General features: G+C 42.8%; 1 protein-coding gene across 2 annotated transcripts; it reads right to left on the bottom strand.

Moving 5' to 3' along the window:
* Window positions 1-406: 406 nt before the first annotated feature.
* Window positions 407-11153, bottom strand: LOC124008493 (NEDD4 family-interacting protein 2-like). 2 transcript variants are annotated; one of them, XM_046319803.1, is made up of 8 exons: window positions 10882-11153; window positions 5284-5464; window positions 4844-4977; window positions 4364-4451; window positions 3484-3608; window positions 2407-2473; window positions 2087-2191; window positions 407-1620 (listed from the first exon to the last, which is right to left on the bottom strand). In XM_046319803.1, the coding sequence occupies exons 1-7, from the start codon at window positions 10909-10911 to the stop codon at window positions 2088-2090; spliced, it is 729 nt and encodes a 242-aa protein (XP_046175759.1). In that variant the 5' UTR covers window positions 10912-11153; the 3' UTR covers window positions 407-1620; window position 2087. The 2 variants fall into 2 exon arrangements, with proteins under 2 accessions (XP_046175759.1, XP_046175758.1); XM_046319802.1 differs by having other exon boundaries at window positions 4844-4980; window positions 10882-11152.
* Window positions 11154-18803: the final 7650 nt, after the last annotated feature.

Here is an 18803-nt window from a genome sequence, read left to right as displayed (position 1 = left end):
TCTGTATGGCAAACAATGAGCTTTTCAGGAAGAGGTTTATACTTTGTCATTTCGATAAAACATATTTGGTTGGACAAATGCCAGAGTGAGGTAAATGTACGCCATCTAACGAAACCAACAACCAAACTATAACCTGTGAGGGTTTAGAGAGAGTCAGTCATGGGTCGTTTCTCAATTCCTCTCAAAGACCAATGGAGGAAGAGGTTTGAGGGAGGGACCTTGTATCCTGTCCTCCAATGCGCTTTGAGAGCAATTGAGGAAACAAGGACAGAAGCAAGGATTTAACGACTAGTAGCGTTTTCAGACACAGCTCTAAATAAGAGAGGCTATTCAACATCCTGCAGGGCTCACAATAGCACACGATAGGCCTATTCAACATCAAATTCATTCTAACATGAGGCAGTCACAGGGTGCATTTGGAACTTTATTGGCATTTTGCAAGACTTCAGGTTAAAGGGTTAACAAGCACGCATCATCATCTCTGAGTACCATCATTTCTGACAAAAATTGTTTGGCTGTTTTACAAACATACAAATATAATATTAATAACGTTGCTTTAGCTGAATACAATTATAACCAACTTGGCCAGAATAATCGTGCATTTAAGTTACGTTTTTCGATATTGCTGATGAGGCTTCTGTGTAAGAGAAACAAAATGATAAAGGCATCATTCAAGCATTAAAGAAAGGCGACAATACTTTAAAATGTCACAGTTCAGGCTAATTGCAATAATCAACTTAATGAAAATTACATTTTTTGAAAAAAAAAAAAAAATATGAAAAAAAAAAAGTGCAAAAGGCAGATCCTCCTTTTTGGGGATAAACACAATTTCCAGTTCAAAATTGGACTGACAAAGAGATCAGTATACGCACTATGACAAGTAAGCAATTCACAACTGATGGAGAAAGAGGTTGCACATATAAATTGGCATAAGCTGTGATACAGTTCAATCATTTCACAATAAAAAAGTCATGAGTTTCATCAAATAACATATTTTTATACCAAAGACAATTAAATATGGGGATTAAAATTAAGGGATACAATTCAAATTGTAATATTGACACTCCCGATAGAACTCTAGACTAACCGTTTCATCATCATCCTCATCCTCATTAGGAGCAGATATCCAGTTCAGGTAAGGACACAACTGCATAAGACCTCTTGGCTGCATACTGTTTTCTTCCATCTTCTTGTGTGTGCTTTTCCACAAACATCCACAACAGGTAGACTCAGCCACTACACTGCACTATACTACCCCCTTGTTAAGGTGTATTCACTGTACAAGACTTGGGATATTAAGCAGGATGGGACCACCACAGGGGTTAGATCAGGAAGGCAATTGAAATCGACAGAGCCAAACAAAGCCGGTGGAAATATCAGAAACACACAGGGTATATTTAGCTGGGTTAATCTGTATTGTATGGACTTTCTGAAAAAGAGACAAGTCAGCTGTTTTTGCTTTTAATGAAAGACGCCAGACTGTCGCAGCTGTAATGACGCACTGGTTCTTTTCTTCCTCAAGTCTTTTCACTGTGGTTTTTTTTTGTCCTGGTCATTCGAGAAAAGGCTCACAAATCCTCAGGGAATTTCACATTAAGGAGGAATGTTTGGAGCGACAACCTGGAGCAAAGGAAGTGGGAAAATAATTCTGAAAGCGCAACTGTTGTAGAATTCGCAGACTACGGGTAGCAGATATTACAACATGCCATTTACAGAAAGACAAATTGGAACAACAAGATATAGTATTATTTCATAAACAATAACTTCATTTATATGCATGTCTTTATATGAACGTCAAGTCTCAAGGATAATATCTACTATACATGTTAGTATGCGGTGACTGTGTACTAAGGTCTTCATTAGTAGTTGGGCTCCCGAGTGGAGCAGTGATCTAAGACACTGCATCTCAGCTCAAAAGGAGTCACTGCAGTACCTGGTTCACATCCGGCCGTGATTGGGAGTCCCATAGGGCAGCGCACAATTGGCCCAGTGTCGTCCGGGTTAGGCCGCCATTGTAAATAAGAATTTGTTCTTAACTGACTTGCCTAGTTAAATAAAGGTTCAATTAAAAATATATATGTTTTACCTCAGTACAGGAAGAAGAAGCGTGTTCTGTGCGAGGCAGCCATGCTTTCAGACATGTTGCGCACTTTCAGGTAGTTCACGAACCCTCTGAAGAAAAGCAGGAGACCTGAGGAAGGGATTCGAAATCATTAGTAAAAAACACCACTATTCATCCAAGGTCAAGGATTTCACTTTACTGTGGGAAGATTAGTAGTACATCATTTCAGCCACCAGATGGCATTGGTGTACATCATTCTAGGGGGATATTTTAGTACAGCTTAATTCCTCAGCATTTGGCTAGTTGAAGAATGCAGCACTTGCGATGCAGATCAGTAAACTTACCGAGGACTAGGAAAATCCACCAGAGCCAGTACTGCCCATTGAAGTATCCATTAAAGTAGTCCGAGAACTGTGGGAAAGTAGAATTGGCAGGAAATGGAAATTCAGCACGTCCTACCATCATGAGAATACTTTTGAATGACAATCAGTTACTATAAACACATGCAGATTATCAGAATCACCATGGCAGAAATGTACATGCGCTAGGATTAGGCCTCCTCAAGCCTCAATTCCTCGAATGTTGGGTGTCCTAATTGAGACTATGGGCCGGTTTCCTGGACAAAAAAATATAAGCCCAGTCCCAGGAAACCAGGCCTTCAATTTGGCACTGCTCAGATAAAGGCCTAAACTCCTGTATAGCCTAGTATTGCACAACATCTAGTGGGAGTAGCTGTGTGCACCAGATCAATGATGAAAGCCCGGGGTTAATAACTCTATGCCCACCAGTGTGTTGCTTCTACATGTGGAAATTGTACAGGGCTTTGATTGATGCCCAGAGCACAGAGATCACACTGGGTTCCTGCTCTTAAGGGCGTCCTCCTCACATCTAGGGCTAACAAGCCGTAGCAAGCATCTGCTTCCTACTGCACAAGCATTGCCTGGGATATGCAGTGATATACTGAACATACTTGACATTTATTTTGTAACATTCAAGTCATTAACATGCTAGCTAGGTGAAGCATTTATGTTTTTTTTTTTTTTTACATTTTAGTAATTTAGCAGATGCTCTTATCCAGAGCAATTAGGGTTACATGCCTTGCTCAAAGGCACACTGGCAGATGTTTCTCCTAGTCGGCTTGGGGATTTGAACCAGCGACATTTTGGTTACTGGCCCAACGCTCTTTACCACTAGGCTACCTGCCGCAATTACGTGCACAGAATTGTCTGGATTAAGCAGGATACTGCGAGCCAGCTTGTTAATTTAAAGTAAACCATTTGTAACATTGGTGTTTGAAGTAGACACTTTGTATGGGCTGCTTTTAAAGTGGTGGACTGTATGTCCTGTCCCATATTGAAATCAACTCTGTACGTTGTTTTAGATACATTGATTAGGCCCCTTTAATCCAATACCGCACTTACCCTGACGATGAGAATCCACTTGATGAGAGAGAGGCCAAAGCCGCAGATGGCCCCGTATCGGCCGGCGATGGTGTTGGTCAGGCAGAATGACAAGCAAAACCCAATCCAATTGAACAGGAAGGCCACTGTTTGGAGACGGAAGAAAGCATGCGGTTAAGGGGCCTTCCGGGTGGCGCAGTGGTTAAGGGCGCTGTACTGTGCCACCAGAGACTCTGGGTTCGCGCCGGGAGGTCCGTGGGGCGACGCACAATTGCGTCATCCGGGTTAGGGAGGGCTTGGCCCCTGTGGCGTGCCCGGGCGCAGTGCGCGCCATCCAAGGTTGCCAGGTGTTTCCTCCGACACATTGGTGCGGCTGGCTTCCGGGTTGGATGTGCACGGTGTTAAGAAGCAGTGCGGCTTAGTTGGGTTGTGTATCGGAGGACGCATGACTTTCAACCTTCGTCTCTCCCGAGCCCGTATGGGAGTTGTAGCGATGAGACAAGATAGTAGCTACTAAACCATGAAATTGGGGAGAAAAATTGGGGAGAAAAAGGGGTAAAAGAAAAAAAAAGAAAGCGTGCAGTTACAAAGCACAGACAAATAGACACCACTCTCAAGGTTGACTAACATTTCTGTTGACTTTTCAGTAAAATACATCGCTGACTTACTTTGACCTTTCCCACCTCCATTCCTATTGGATCATTCAATTAGTGACTGTTGCCACCTTGTGGTGAATCCATAGAAAACACCTTCAATTGCTTACTCACATCCAAGCAAACTTTTGTTATGTTTCCCTAATCAGACTGAAATGGGCCAGTCCGCTCAGTGAAAGAGGCTATTTGGGCTTGTCCACTCACTGAAGAATCAGGGGGTTTCATGCAAAAACAACAGATCCACTTACTGAAAAAGGCCAGCATGAAAATGCCGTCGTTCCCCACCCTCAGCTGGTCGACATCGCTGAAGTCATCCCTTGGAGGGAAGTCATCCTCCTGTTTAAGAGAAATGGGACAGGAAAACAACTCATCCATCTCTTCTGCAGAAACGTTGCAATAGCTCAGTCATCCCAATGAATAAGGAGATGGGCGGTATAGTACTGTGTGTCGACATTTCCTTCTCTTTTAGAGTTGTTGAGAGAGCAGAAATAAAGCTCATGGGGCATTTTTGCTAGACCCACATAAAATAGAGCTAACATACTGTAAATACTGTTGTAGCTACGACTTGGACAATATAGCTATCAAAGTTGTTTTCATCCTGAAATATGTTGTTACACTGGGTAGTTAATAGCAGCAGTGAGGTTTTTCTTACAGCATTCCAGCAGAATAATCCTGGTTTCATGGGTAAACATCCCATACTCAAACACGTGTCTGTGTGTGTGTCCTACCCCTGGTATCACCTCCACAGCAGAGAGCACCATGGCTGCAGCTTTGGCTTTCTCTGCCTCGTCGTAGGTGGGAAGAGAGGTGGCCACGCTGTAGGGAGGTGGCACGGGGAAATCCCTTGGGTAACAACTGCTCTCTACTGGGGGGACCACAGGAAAGAGACATGGCCAATTAGACCACAACAAATCAAATGAACACTGTTCACAAGGTGAAGATGGAGTTCGGAATCAATTCAATCAAATATGGAAATCACATCGGCTTAATTCCAGGAGTGTGAATTATCGGCCTATACTTAGGGCAACTGGCTGGTTCCAACGTGTTTGAAAGAACTACATGAGAGCTACAGACGCTACAAGAGAATGAGATGGAGAAAGGGTCAGAAAGACAGTGAGACACAGAAAAAGAGCCAAACAGACAGTATATGGAGTCTTTGGTTCTGTACCAGGCATGGCAGCGGTGGCTCCCATGGCGATGCTGGCATACGGGGGAGGTGGGGCCTCTGCATCCCCCCCCAGGGCTACTGGGACAGGGCAGGCCTGAGAGGACGAGTTGGCCTGGGCCGAGGTGCACGGCTGCTGGGCGCTGGTGGAGGGCTCACAGGAGTCGTCTTCATCATTCTCAAACTGAGAGAGAAGGGGGGACGGGGGGGTAGAGAGGAGTTAAGTATCACTTCGATAAAACCAACGTCACAAGTTCACGACACAGAATGTCAACGGTGAGGAAGGAGAGGGAAGCCCTGTAAACTGAGACGCTTGGAGAGATGTGGTCATGGCCCAACACTGAAAGATCATCTGGTGTTTTGTAATAAACTAAGTAGGCAACATTTGATTCCAGTGCTAAGGGCACTGAAGACATCCAAAACATGTGATCTAGGCTAATTGCCAGCATAGCATCCAGTTGGAAGAAGACAACATGGTCATGGGAAACAGAAGGGTGACAGTAATGTTATAGAGAAGACAGCACAGCCTTATATCTGGCCAATGACAAATGATGTAGCTTAAGCGGATGCATAGCCTAGGCCTTGATCAGTGTGGCAGGAGTGCCAAATGTGGCTTTAGTCTTGCAGCTCACTTGAGGCTCACTTGGCGTCTGCGTAGGTCAACAGACCAGCGTTTAACTTGTGGCATCATGTCCAGCAGCACTCTATGCACTGCAGGGTCAATGTGCAAAGCCAGGAGAATGAGTGAGTGCGATGCTATCCGGTGTCAAGGACACCAGTTATGCAATTGCCAGGTCGCAATTGTAAATGAGAACTTGTTCTCAACTTGCCTACCTGGTTAAATAAAGGTGAAATAAAAAAAAAAATAAAAAAAGAGCTAAACAACTGCATAATTGGCCAGGGGTGAATTAGTTATTTCACCATCGGCACACCAAGGCCTAAACAAGAACTCCTGAGGTTATCTCAGTATGTCCTATATTCATCTGATACATCTAGTATACGTGTTGGATAAAAGTCCAAATAGTTAGGCCTACATGTTTATATTTATTTATTTAACCTTTATTTAACTAGGCAAGTCAGTTAAGAACAAATTCTTATTTTCAATGACGGCCTAGGAACAGTGGGTTAACTGCCTGTTCAGGGGCAGAACGACAGATTTGTACCTTGTCAGCTCTGGGGTTTGAACCCGCAACCTTCAGGTTACTAGTTCAACACTCTAACCACTAGGCTATGTTTAAAGACCTGTTCAGAATGAGTGTACACAAATAACAAGGATGGTTGGGGAGTTTACATTATAAAACAGCCTGTATAACGCATTAAATACCGGTTACCCTCAAAACCTGAAAGAGATGACAGAGGCAAATCCACAGTTGCTTAGCGACTGAGGAAAGTGCAGAGGCAGGATCAAAAATAGCACGGCTGTGGCTGAAAAAGTTTTGCACTTCGAAAAAAGCAAAAAAAGGTAAGCAAGCATTAGCAAGCATTCCAGCATAGTGCAGCAGTGGGCATTTGGACTTTTAAGGCCAGTAGGCAACATTATTCAATGGCTTACAACAACTGCCTAATTAACTTATCCCATATCAAATCAGTCTGTGGAAGTAATTAATGATAACCTAAATACACATGGCATGATAACGACTATGAAAGTAAAAAGAATTCTGCTTTCGAGTGATGGGCCGATACAGGACTAAACCAGAAGTGACCCTAGCCTTGGATACACGGCATTTACATTGACAACTAGACATCCGAGCAATAGCAAACCTCCAGCAGCATAGCTAAAGCTGGTGCTAGAGGCCAAGTGAGTTAGATGACAGCGCGTCACACAGCGCGACCCAGACAAATATTTACACACATGTAAGAGTTATTTTTCAATTGGCAAAAAAAGTGGATTCAATATCTTTCTGAATATTTCCTCATTATCGGGGTTCCACCTGAAACTGGAAAAAGGTGTTTATAAGACACCGGTGCCTACCAAATGGATAATTATGGAAGTATCGCCAAGTAGAAAGGTAGGTTGAACACTGTTCCCCTATCAATTACCCATCCTACTCTAGAACCCCAGTGTTTCCTATATTAATTTAGAAGCAGTGGGCAGGGCCGCCACTTCTAAATGACAACCTCCACTCCAATTTTGTATTTTTTTTATAATACACTGCTCAAAAAAAATAAAGGGAACACTAAAATAACACATCCTAGATCTGAATGAACGAAATATTCTTATTAAATACTTTTTTATTTACATAGTTGAATGTGCTGACAACAAAATCCCACAAAAATTATTAATGGAAATCAAATGTATCAAATTTATCAATCCATGGAGGTCTGGATTTGGAGTCACACTCAAAAAGTGGAAAACCACACTACAGGCTGATCCAACTTTGATGTAATGTGCTTAAAACAAGTCAAAATGAGGCTCAGTAGTGTGTGTGGCCTCCACGTGCCTGTATGACCTCCCTACAACGCCTGGGCATGCTCCTGATGAGGTGGCGGATGGTCACCCGAGGGATCTCCTCCCAGACCTGGACTAAAGCATCCGACAACTCCTGGACAGTCTGTGGTGCAATGTGGCGTTGGTGGATGGAGCGAGACATGATGTCCCAGATGTGCTCAACTGGATTCAGTTCTGGGGAACGGGCGGTCCAGTCCATAGCATCAATGCCTTCCTCTTGCAGAAACGCCTGACACACTCCAGCCACATGAGGTCTAGCATTGTCTTGCATTAGGAGGAACCCAGGGCCAACCACACCAGCATATGGTCTCACAAGGGGTCTGAGGATCTCATCTCGGTACCTAATGACAGTCAGGCTACCTCTGGCGAGCACATGGAGAGCTGTGCGGCCCCCCAAAGAAATGCCACCACACACCATGACTGACCCAACGCCAAACCGGTCATGCTGGAGGATGTTGCAGGCAGCAGAACGTTCTCCACTGCGTCTCCAGACTGTCACGTCTGTCACATGTGTCCAGTGTGAATTTGCCAATCTTGGTGTTCTCTGGCAAATGCCAAATGTCCTGCACGGTGTTGGGCTGTAAGCACAACCCCCACCTGTGGACGTCGGGTCCTCATACCACCCTCATGGAGTCTGTTTCTGACCGTTCGAGCAGACACATGCACATTTGTGGCCTGCTGGAGGTAATTTTGCAGGGCTCTGGTTGTGCTCCTCCTGCTCCTAATTGCACAAAGGCGGAGGTAGCGGTCCTGCTGCTGGGTTGTTGCCCTCCTACGGCCTCCTCCACGTCTCCTGATGTACTGGCCCGTCTCCTGGTAGCACCTCCATGCTCTGGACACTACGCTGACAGACACAGCAAACCTTCTTGCCACATCTCGCATTGATGTGCCATCCTGGATGAGCTGCACTACCTGAGCCTCTTGTGTGGGTTGTAGACTCCGTCTCATGCTTACCACTAGGGTGAAAGCACCACCAGCATTCAAAAGTGACCAAAACATCTGCCAGGAAGTATAGGAACTGAGAAGTGGTCTGTGGTCCCCACCTGCAGAACCACTCCTTTATTGGGGGTGTCTTGCTAAATGCCTATAATTTCCACTTGTTGTGTATTCCATTTGCACAACAGCATGTGAAATTTATTGTCAATCAGTGTTGCTTCCTAAGTGGACAGTTTGATTTCACAGAAGTGTGATTGACTTGGAGTTACATTGTGTTGTTTAAGTGTTCCCTTTATTATTTTGAGCAGTGTATATACTGAACAAAAAGATCAAACACTACATGCAACAACTTCACTGATTTTACTGAGTTACAGTTCATATCATATGAGGAAATCAGTCATTTTAAATAAATTTATCATGGATATCTGTATGACTGGGGATACAGATATGCATGTTGGTCACAGATACCTTTAATAAAAATTGACCTCACAATGGGCCTCAGGATCTTGTCACTGTATTTTTGTGCATTCAAAATGCTGCTGATAAAATGCAATTGTGTTCATTGTCTGTAGCTTATGTCTGCCCATACCATAACCACACCACTACCATGGGGCACTCTGTTCACAACGTTGACATCAGCAAACCGCTCACCCACACGACACCATAGACGTGGTCTGCGGTTGTGATGCCGGTTGGACGCACAGCCAAATTCTCTAAAACGACGTTGGTGGTGGCTTTTGGTAGAGAAATTAACGTTCAATTCTCTGGTGGACATTCCTGCAGTCAGCATGCCAATTGCACACTTTCAAAGCTTGAGACATCTGTGGCATTGTGTTGTGTGACAAAACTGCACATTTGAGTGCCCTTTCATTGTCCCCAGCATGAGGTGCACCTGTGTAATGGTCATGCTGTTTAATCCGCTTCTTGATATGCAAAACCTGTCAGGTGGATGGATTATCTTGGCAAAGGAGAAATGCTCACTAACCGGGATGTAAACAAATTTGTGCATATGGAACATTTCTGGGATCTTTCATTTCAGCTCATGAAACACTTGACATGTTGCGTTTCAATTTTTGTTCAGTATATACAATACATCTATTTTTTGTAATTTTATCTTTAATATATGATTTTTTTTTTGTGTGAAAATAATTTGGGGGATGTTCATTTTCAGTGTAAACTTAAATGACTAAGACCAGAAATAATGTATGTAGAGAACATAACAGAGCTATATATTTTTTTGTAAGACCATCTTTGAGAACTAACAACCACCAAAATGAAAACTAGACTGGGGGAATACAAATAAAAACAAATGTCATTGCATGTTATGTTTTGAGTCACTCAGACAGCACAAGAAGAACACAGTATAAACAATGCCAAAATGTGTGAATTGCAGAAAATGTACTTTTAAACTGCACATTTTCTATCAGCCCCATGGCAAAATGTATAGAAATGCAGGAAATTAGATTTAAAACTGTAAAATATATCTGCCCCATGAAGAATTGGAGGTATTTTGAATTAAAGCAGCAACATGTCTCTGCGGCCAAGAGGGCAGCCTCAAACAGCCTCCCCCACCACTGCTGAAATAGCTAATAACTACCTAGCAAACTGGCTTGAACTATAACCGAACTACCTTGTTTTTCTGACCATTATTATGTAACTACGAATGCCATCTTCTTTGTGGGGGGGAGTGTATATTGTTCTCATGGAAATCCAATTATTGAGCACTACAGAGATGTCATGGAACATTGTTTGTATTATGTACGTGTTTTGGAAGCTCTAACTATACTTGGTAGCTAATTTGGTAGTGTTGCCACAAATGGCTGCATATAATTGAAGTCTAGCCTGGGTTAGCTTACATGGCACTTGCTGACATACAGCGAACTAACGTTTGCTAGCTGGCCAAGTTACTTATCCGTTCAGAAAACCAATACAAGCGGAGTTAACTAAGTGATAAAGTGCTGTCATGTGGATGATTAACGACTCAAATTGAATTGGAACTTGCTAGCTGACGTTTAGCTAGGTTAGCTACTGTTGCTATTGTTGATCTGCTGCTGAATAATGCGGAAGTGATAGGCACGAGGAACATCCGTTTGATTATACAAAGCCGTCAATTTAAACATGTATAGTCTAGGTTGACACCAAGTAATATTGTAAATAGGTTGTTTCTACTAGTTGGAGTTCCCAAACAGATGGCAATGTCGATTGTTTTGGCTCACCACTTGGTATCGGCTCGCTGCCTGGTCCATCTTGACGTTAGACTCAGCTGGCGGAGCTAGCCAGCAAGCGAAAAGTCAACAATCGTGTATTTAGCTATGTCGTAACTTGATTTTACTTTTTAATGGACAGTATTCAGGTGAAGTAGATTAAATATACACACTGGGACGTACAATAAACCGCCCATTTACGCTTCAACAAGCAACACTACTTTCGATAGGAAACGTCGAGTGAGTGGAAACACAGAGGGCTCTTTGACTTGTGACGTAATGCCTCCGAATTCCAAATCTACTCCTACCCACTATACTTCCTTCATCCCTGAAGAGCTGAAAGATATTGGGTGAATCTAAACAATAAGGTGAAAATATAAGATGTCATCTTATTCTTAATACCTATCCAATCTCATCAGATTTGACTGTAGAAAAGACCGTGTATAGGCTAGGAAATAGGTGCTAGTGGTCGAATTGGAATTGGGCATTCTACTCTACTGGGGAATATAAAACATTTGACCACTAGGTGGTGCAAAAAACTCAATAGTTATTCAGAGAGGCAGAGACGGACGGCAATATAGCTATTTCCCCATTTTGGGTTGTGGGACTTTGCACTTGGACAGGTAGGCCTACTTGGTAGTACTCTTGGTTTATAGTATATCAGGACTCATTGGATTGGCTGCTGTAACTGTAAAGCAGGGCTCCCTAAATGGCGGCCCGTGGACCAAATTTGGACTGCGGGTTGTTTTTATTTGGCACCCCAAGTTTTCTGAGCCAAAACATTTTTTTAAATATATTTTTTAATGTACAATTTTCATTGTTAGACATAAGACTAAAATCACCAGGAAATTATCTGCAATTGATTGTTCCAAAGTATTTCCACGTGGCCCCCAGACAATCCAGTCAAGAATAAATCGGCCAGCGGCTTAATCTAGTTGATGATCCCTGCTGTAAGCGTTGGTAAGGAGAGACCTTGTTAGAAAACATTGGGGATATTAGGAATGTATGAGGCCCTGATTTCATAGAGAATACATTAGGCCCCTTTGGCTCCTACCACCGTGGAGTGAGAGTTCCAAAACAAACCCAGAGGACCCAATCAACTTCTATTTTCCTTCTATTTTCTTTCCCTGCTTGTGCTTGTTAGTGAAATATGTGTTTGGCCATTAAAGGAGAAAGGGAGAGAGAGAAGGAGGGATAGCTTTCAATTGCACGGCTGTTTCAGTCTTTAATTAGACTAAGCCAGTTGTAAATTATATCCAATGCAGGCTGTGCAAGATATGGTCTATCTAGGCTCATGTGTACTACAAACACAATGGGAGTAACTGAGCAGTAGATTATAGCTATCCAATCAGACCAAATAGAGAAGAGAACATTTACAAACAACAAATATAAGAGCAACATTTACAGTTGCTGTTACATTTGGAACTGTTGGATTGTTGCCACATATCAAAAGTAAATCAATAGCTTCATGACCGCAACACGTGTGTGAGTTTGAGAGGAATTTATTCTTACTTTAACTTGCAGTATTCATACATGACCACAGGGAGTCACCATAATCACACCAATTAGTAAAGGTGTCCTTGTCTGAAAATGTATGTAAAACATTGACAACATGCAACAGGGGTGACCAACCCGGTCCCATACAGCTACAGTGTGAGCAGGTTTCTATTCCAGGCCAGTTTTGTCTCACCTGATTACAAGAGACCTGTGTGCATATAAATCATCTAGGGAAAGAGGGGATTGGGGGTCAGAACCCACAAGATCTTATAGGCACCTGAGACTAACTCCCTCCGCTGGGAGTTTGGGGCCATCTGAGGAGGGCACTCACACAAACATGCTGGGGCCCAGATGCAAACATGCAACAGCTGAATACCTTCACTGATCAACATCTCCAGAATGCCTTCATAGCTGCCCTTTTATGTAAGAAATGCAAGATTGATTAGATGAGTGCACAGTTATCCAGATACATGAACACAGTGAGACATTTCACAGCCCATCATTACAACAGAGTGCTCTGCCCAGAGGCTCTATGACTCGTGGGTCACAGGCAGGTCGTCATAGACGGCTCCAAGAGTCACCCACATACGTTGCTTTTACAGTTTAATAGATATACCACTCTCACCCCTGAGGCTACTGAATGCTGACTGCCTTACAACTGAGACCAGTGATGTCTGACCAAGTTTAGTGCTCATGGCAGCCATTTAGCCTTGGCTAACAGGCTGACTCAGCTACTTACATCATGCTGATCAGTACAAATGGTGTAGTTAAACAGCTATCCTCATTTGAAACAAATCAGGCGAGCTTACTGAAACCAGACCAGGGTTCAAATACTATTTGAAGTAATTTCAAATATATTATCTGGGCTTGATTGAGTTTCCTATGTGTAATGGAACCAATAGAATAGAAGCAAAATAACAAACCCCGCCCATCTGGCAATCCAGACAGGTTTAACAAGGATTTGAATCCAGGTCTGCTTGGAACACTGCAAGGACATAATACTCCTGAGCAAAATCTTGATATGCTTCATGCATTTTGTGTACTGGAACCAAGTGTAGAGTGTCATGATGCTGTGTGAGATTATGCATGCAAACTTTCAAGAAGATTTGTTTCATGTATCCTTGTAGGCATAGACAAGACACACTGGAATACCAGGTGTTCTTCTTCATCTCAGTGGGAGTCCTGCTTGAACAAAACGATTTCACAAATATACAAAATGCTATTGTACCTAGGATGTGGACATTTTACTGGGTATTCCATGACGTTCACATTTCCCACTTGTTTTAATGTGTTCCGGTGAGCCAGTGATCTGATTACTGTTTGTTTTCTCCAGGCTATTATTGTTTCCATGTGTATCCATTGCAAACTGGGTTCTTCAATCAGGGTCCTTTTTTAGCTGCGTAGGTGGGACAGTGAGTGATGCTACCCTCCAATGAATCATGATAACCCATGCAAATAGATACACTAGACTGGCCTGTGTTGACTCGTGGTTTACCTGCAGTTCTTTTCATAAGATGATAAGATGAACATTACACAGCCCATGGCAATAACTTCTTCAGATACCCTTCATGTAGGAGAGCCCGCGTTCTACATTTGTACTGCAAACGAGAGCCGCATCACACCCACAGAGCTAAATGCAGAGTTGGATCCAAACCGTCGGAGCACTCCAGAGGCACCCAACGCTCTCAAGGTATTTACAAAGCCTACCCCAGAATGGTTTTCCATCCGAGTTCGCTCGGCAATGCTTCAGGCAAAAGAGATGGCAAGCCCTCCTGTAAGGGCATGAAGAGGGAGACTGTATATAAACAGAAAGCGGTGAAATTAAATGTGTCTGTATGGCACTTTGCATGTTGCACTGAATAGTAACAACTAGGCATACCTTTTTCAATTAGGTGGTTTAAAGCTAGAATCCTCATGAGCTAAGTAACTGTTATACCCCATCAGAACACAAAATATAAGCTTGTTTTACTCCAATGTAAATGTAACCAAACACCATATAGCTTAAAAACATGGTTGAAACTATCATTTTGATATCATAACCATAGCTCTCGCTTTGAATTTGAGACTGGTTCGATTTCTCAGGCACCATCCCTCAGCTTTTTTTAAAAACCAAAAACACAGTGTGGAGGGGGGGCACTTTATAATTGTTTCAATTAAGGATTCCAGCTTTAACATTGTTGAAAATTTCAGTAAAGAGACCCCAATGGTATACTGTGAAGGGTCAAGAAACATTGGCTTTTGGCAAGTGGGTGTCTGTGATTGAAATATCCCCAACCTCAACAGGGAAAGGAGTGGACAGAATCAAGGTAACTTAAATATGGAGATTTTAGGTTCTGGATTCTCCCAGGTAGCTGTCGGGCAGACTCATGCCCGGTTGAAGATTCACAGAGCTGGGACGGATATCTCTACTCACAGCAGTTCAAAACTGGACCTACCTCTCGGTGAACCAAATGAAAGCCTGAATGTCCATCCAGGGAAATCTATCCTTTTCTGTAAAGTGTGTATAATCCAATGACTGTCAGATCGCATTAAAGCACATTCCTGGATTCCCCTAAAGACACATAACGTATTGTTAGTGCAGTACAGAAGTGAGAATTCTGACAAACGTTGATTTGGAGATTGCATGTTATTGGCCTAAGCACGTTACAACTGTATCTGTTGTGCTGTTGCAGCGAGGATAAAGGGGATTAGCTTTGTTATTGACTTATGTCTAGTCTTCCTTTTACTCACAATTGATTTCTTTTTTAGCGAACACATCAAATACAGTGAATCATGACTACACATGGGATATTGAAATAAGCCTTACATTAATCCCATTGCTTTGTAATAAATTACATACTGGAAGTTGTATTAGCTAAGTAGTTCAGACATCTTTGCTCAGAGCCCTCCTATTATCCAACATCAGCAGGTTAAAAGAGAGGGGGAAGAGGAGAAGACATTAGGGTTATTAAGGTGTAGAGATATGTTTCTGGGTTTTGTAGGCTCTAGTCTTTTTTTTTCTGTGTGTTTATTACGCCAAGTGCATGCGTGCAGTTGTGTGTATGTGTGTGTGTACACGTACGTGTGACGCTTCAAGTCATTTCACAGGGCGTCTGCCCTGTTTCAGTGCCCAGGAATGCCATTAACCATGTATTTGACACAAACCCACCACACGTGGCTGCAGTTACTTGGCAACATGACAAGGTAACTGGACTTTAGAAAACCCAACAAAAGATGAGTGTATTTATTTTTTCTGTCCAGCGGCTAGTACCTTATGTGCATACCAATTGGCACCCTATTCCCTACATAGTGCACCTATCGGCCCTGGTCAAAAGTAGTGCACGAGACAGCGAATAAGGTGCCATTTGAGATGTACGCCATGACAAAGACACCCTCTCTTGACTCTTGCGAGGTTGAAAGCGTTTTCCTCTGAATAATAGCAGCCTCCAAATAAATATAATTACTGTGAGAGGAGATTGCTTAGAAAATGAACGCTGGGAACTCTGGCTGCATTACTGTACACACACATATGTCAGCAGTTGTCTAGAGGCAGTGTACGAACCAATGAAATGCTTTAATAGCTTCCTAGGTCATCATGTCATGTATTTCAACTGCAGGTTTCATCCATCTGTTATTGCTATTAATTAAATGTGTAATTATCCCATAGCTGAATCTACTGAAATGTCCAAACATACACATAATGTCACCTAATGGATTCAATGACTTGGTATTCATTAGTAGATCATTTGTAATACTTTAATTAGCTAGATATAGTTAGAGAACATTTCATAATTACTGGGTATGGTTCTCTTTTAATTAAGGTCCTGATGGTATGAATATGGTGGACAGTTAGAAAGGAGGTAGGCAGGCAGGCACACACTACACATGTACCTTGAGTATACAGCAGAGGGAGTGAAACTCCAGTTTGTTTACTGTTTCAGAGGATTGCATATACAGACGTAACATAGTAAAAGTTCATCCTGGACTATCAAAATAGTATGATATGTTACATGTCGTATGGTTACGTAAGGCAGATGGTTACATATGGCAGAAACAAAAGTAGGGTGGTTGGTCGGGGTGGATGGCTGGGCGTATAACTTGGACTTATAGCAAACTAAAGGTTGCGAGTTCGAATCTCATCGTGGACAACTTTAGCTCATTAGCAACTTTTCAGCTGCTTAGTACTTTTTAGCTACTTTGCAGCTACATAGCATGTTAGCTAACCCTTGCCCTAACCCTAACCCTTTAACCTAACTTCTAACTCCTAACCCCTAGCCTAGCTGATGTTAGCCAGCTAGACAACATTAGCCACCTAGCTAGAATTCGTTAACATATCATACGTTTTGCAAATACATAATATATTGTACATTTTGAAACTTCAAAACATATAATACAAATTGTAATACGCAACATATCATACTAAATGGGTCATGGACATTCACAAATGAATTACATACCATGTGAAACGTAACATATCATACTAAACGGAGTTTGCGGATTTACGTACAGGATAATACGAAATGCTCTGAGACCAGGTTGAATGTACAGTATGTCTTGTAAGAGCATCAAAATAACTCCTCTTTATTTGTCCAGCTTTGGAAAGCTGGAACACCTTTCACCTTTCAGATTTAATTGACTGCCAGTACATTGTGTTCCAGCTTTTGGCTGTGTGTCTTGGTTACATTACATACATTTGGTAGTCAATACATGTGGTGTCCATGTTAGGACAGTGTCAGAGTCTCATTGGGCCTATTCACTTGAGCTGAGACATAGCTCTCTCCCGGTGGGAACAGAGATCAACTCAAAGACCCGGTGATACCAAGATAGAGCTATTCTCACTCCCCCACACTGTCTATCACAGCGACTACAGCCTCAGAGACACCCATAAATAAACCCTCAATGGCTAATAGATGGGGCCAAGGTGCTATCAGCAAAGGGCTAACATTAAACCATCTCAAGGCATGTGCTGCAAGAAATGTCTTCCCCCCCAATCCCTCTTCTCCCCTGAGCCCAGCTGCTACTCACTCTGTTCCCTGTCTTCTAATGAGTCTACAGGATAGATATTGCTTCTGTCACGGGGGAAACAAATGGAAGCCCGCTACAGTGCTCACTCTGAGTGCTGCTCGGTTCAAACATGCTGATCCAGGCGAAGTCACCAATCAATCTGCCGTAATGCTGTTTAAAGACTCACAGGAGATTGGAGAAACGGGATGAATGTACAGAATGAACGATTTTGGATGAGGCTGGTGGAGAAATATGTATGCTTTCATTGAGGAAAGGCCTGGTGATTCAAGGTTAATGTTGAGCGGAATCTCCGAGAAATCTATACTACGAACTGTACTGGATACTGAAAAGGCATGTATCACTTGCCTAAGAAATGACAGGGTAAGCTGGCATGGATCATTGTTCTCTTGTCTACTTTGAAGAATGATCAGTTTTCCATTATGAGTCAAGCTCCCCCATTCACTCTTGATTGGCAGCAACTAAATTGTAAACCCCTCCTTTGAATTCTGTCCTTATACATGCCAACTGTCCCTTTTAGAACGCATCCATTAAAAAAGCCACCAAAGACTTCAACAGAAATGTCCAAAGCTTAAATTATCATGCGACTTTTACAAGATTCATACCAGTAAGCCCTATCCTAAAAGTACCTCTTACAAGTAACACCTTACACTGAGTGAAAAAGGAACTTTTCCGGTACTTTAGTTGACTTTGTAGCCAGTAGTTCTGAAAGTAGCTCTCACGAGCCAAAAGTGGTCCCAGAAAATTGCTTACTAGATCACAGATTCAGCAATGTCATTGCTCTCCTTCTCTCTCTCTCTCTCTCTCTCTCTCTCTCTCTCTCTCTCTCTCTCTCTCTCTCTCTCTCTCTCTCTCTCGATCTCTTTCTCTCTCTCGATCTCTCTCTCTCTCTCTCTCTCTCTCTCTCTCTCTCTCTCTCTCTCTCTCTCTCTCTCTCTCTCTCTCTCTCTCTCTCTCTCTCTCTCTCTCTCTCTCTCTCTCTCTCTCTCTCTCTCTCTCTCTCTCTCTCTCTCTCTCTCTCTCTCTCTCTCTCTCTCTCTCGATCTCTTTCTTTTTCTCTCTCTCGAACTCTTCTCTCTCTCTCTCTCTCTCTCTCTCTCTCTCTCTCTCTCTCTCTCTCTCTCTCTCTCTCTCTCTCTCTCTCTCTCTCTCTCTCTCGATCTCTTTCTCTCTCTCTCTCTCTCTCTCTCGATCTCTTCTCTCTCTCTCTCTCTCTCTCTCTCTCTCTCTCTCTCTCTCTCTCTCTCTCTCTCTCTCTCTCTCTCTCTCTTCTCTCTCTCTCTCTCTCTCTCTCTCTCTCTCGATCTCTCTCTCTCTCTCTCTCTCTCTCTCTCTCTCTCTCTCTCTCTCTCTCTCTCTCTCTCTCTCTCTCTCTCTCTCTCTCTCTCTCTCTCTCTCTCTCTCTCTCTCTCTCTCTCTCTCTCTCTCTCTCTCTC

This window comes from Oncorhynchus gorbuscha, linkage group LG21, assembly GCF_021184085.1.
Source record: "Oncorhynchus gorbuscha isolate QuinsamMale2020 ecotype Even-year linkage group LG21, OgorEven_v1.0, whole genome shotgun sequence".
In the NCBI taxonomy this organism is placed as follows: Eukaryota; Metazoa; Chordata; class Actinopteri; order Salmoniformes; family Salmonidae; genus Oncorhynchus; species Oncorhynchus gorbuscha.
The sequence above is the reverse complement of the archived record's forward strand: the minus strand, read 5'-3'. Positions and strand labels throughout refer to the sequence as shown.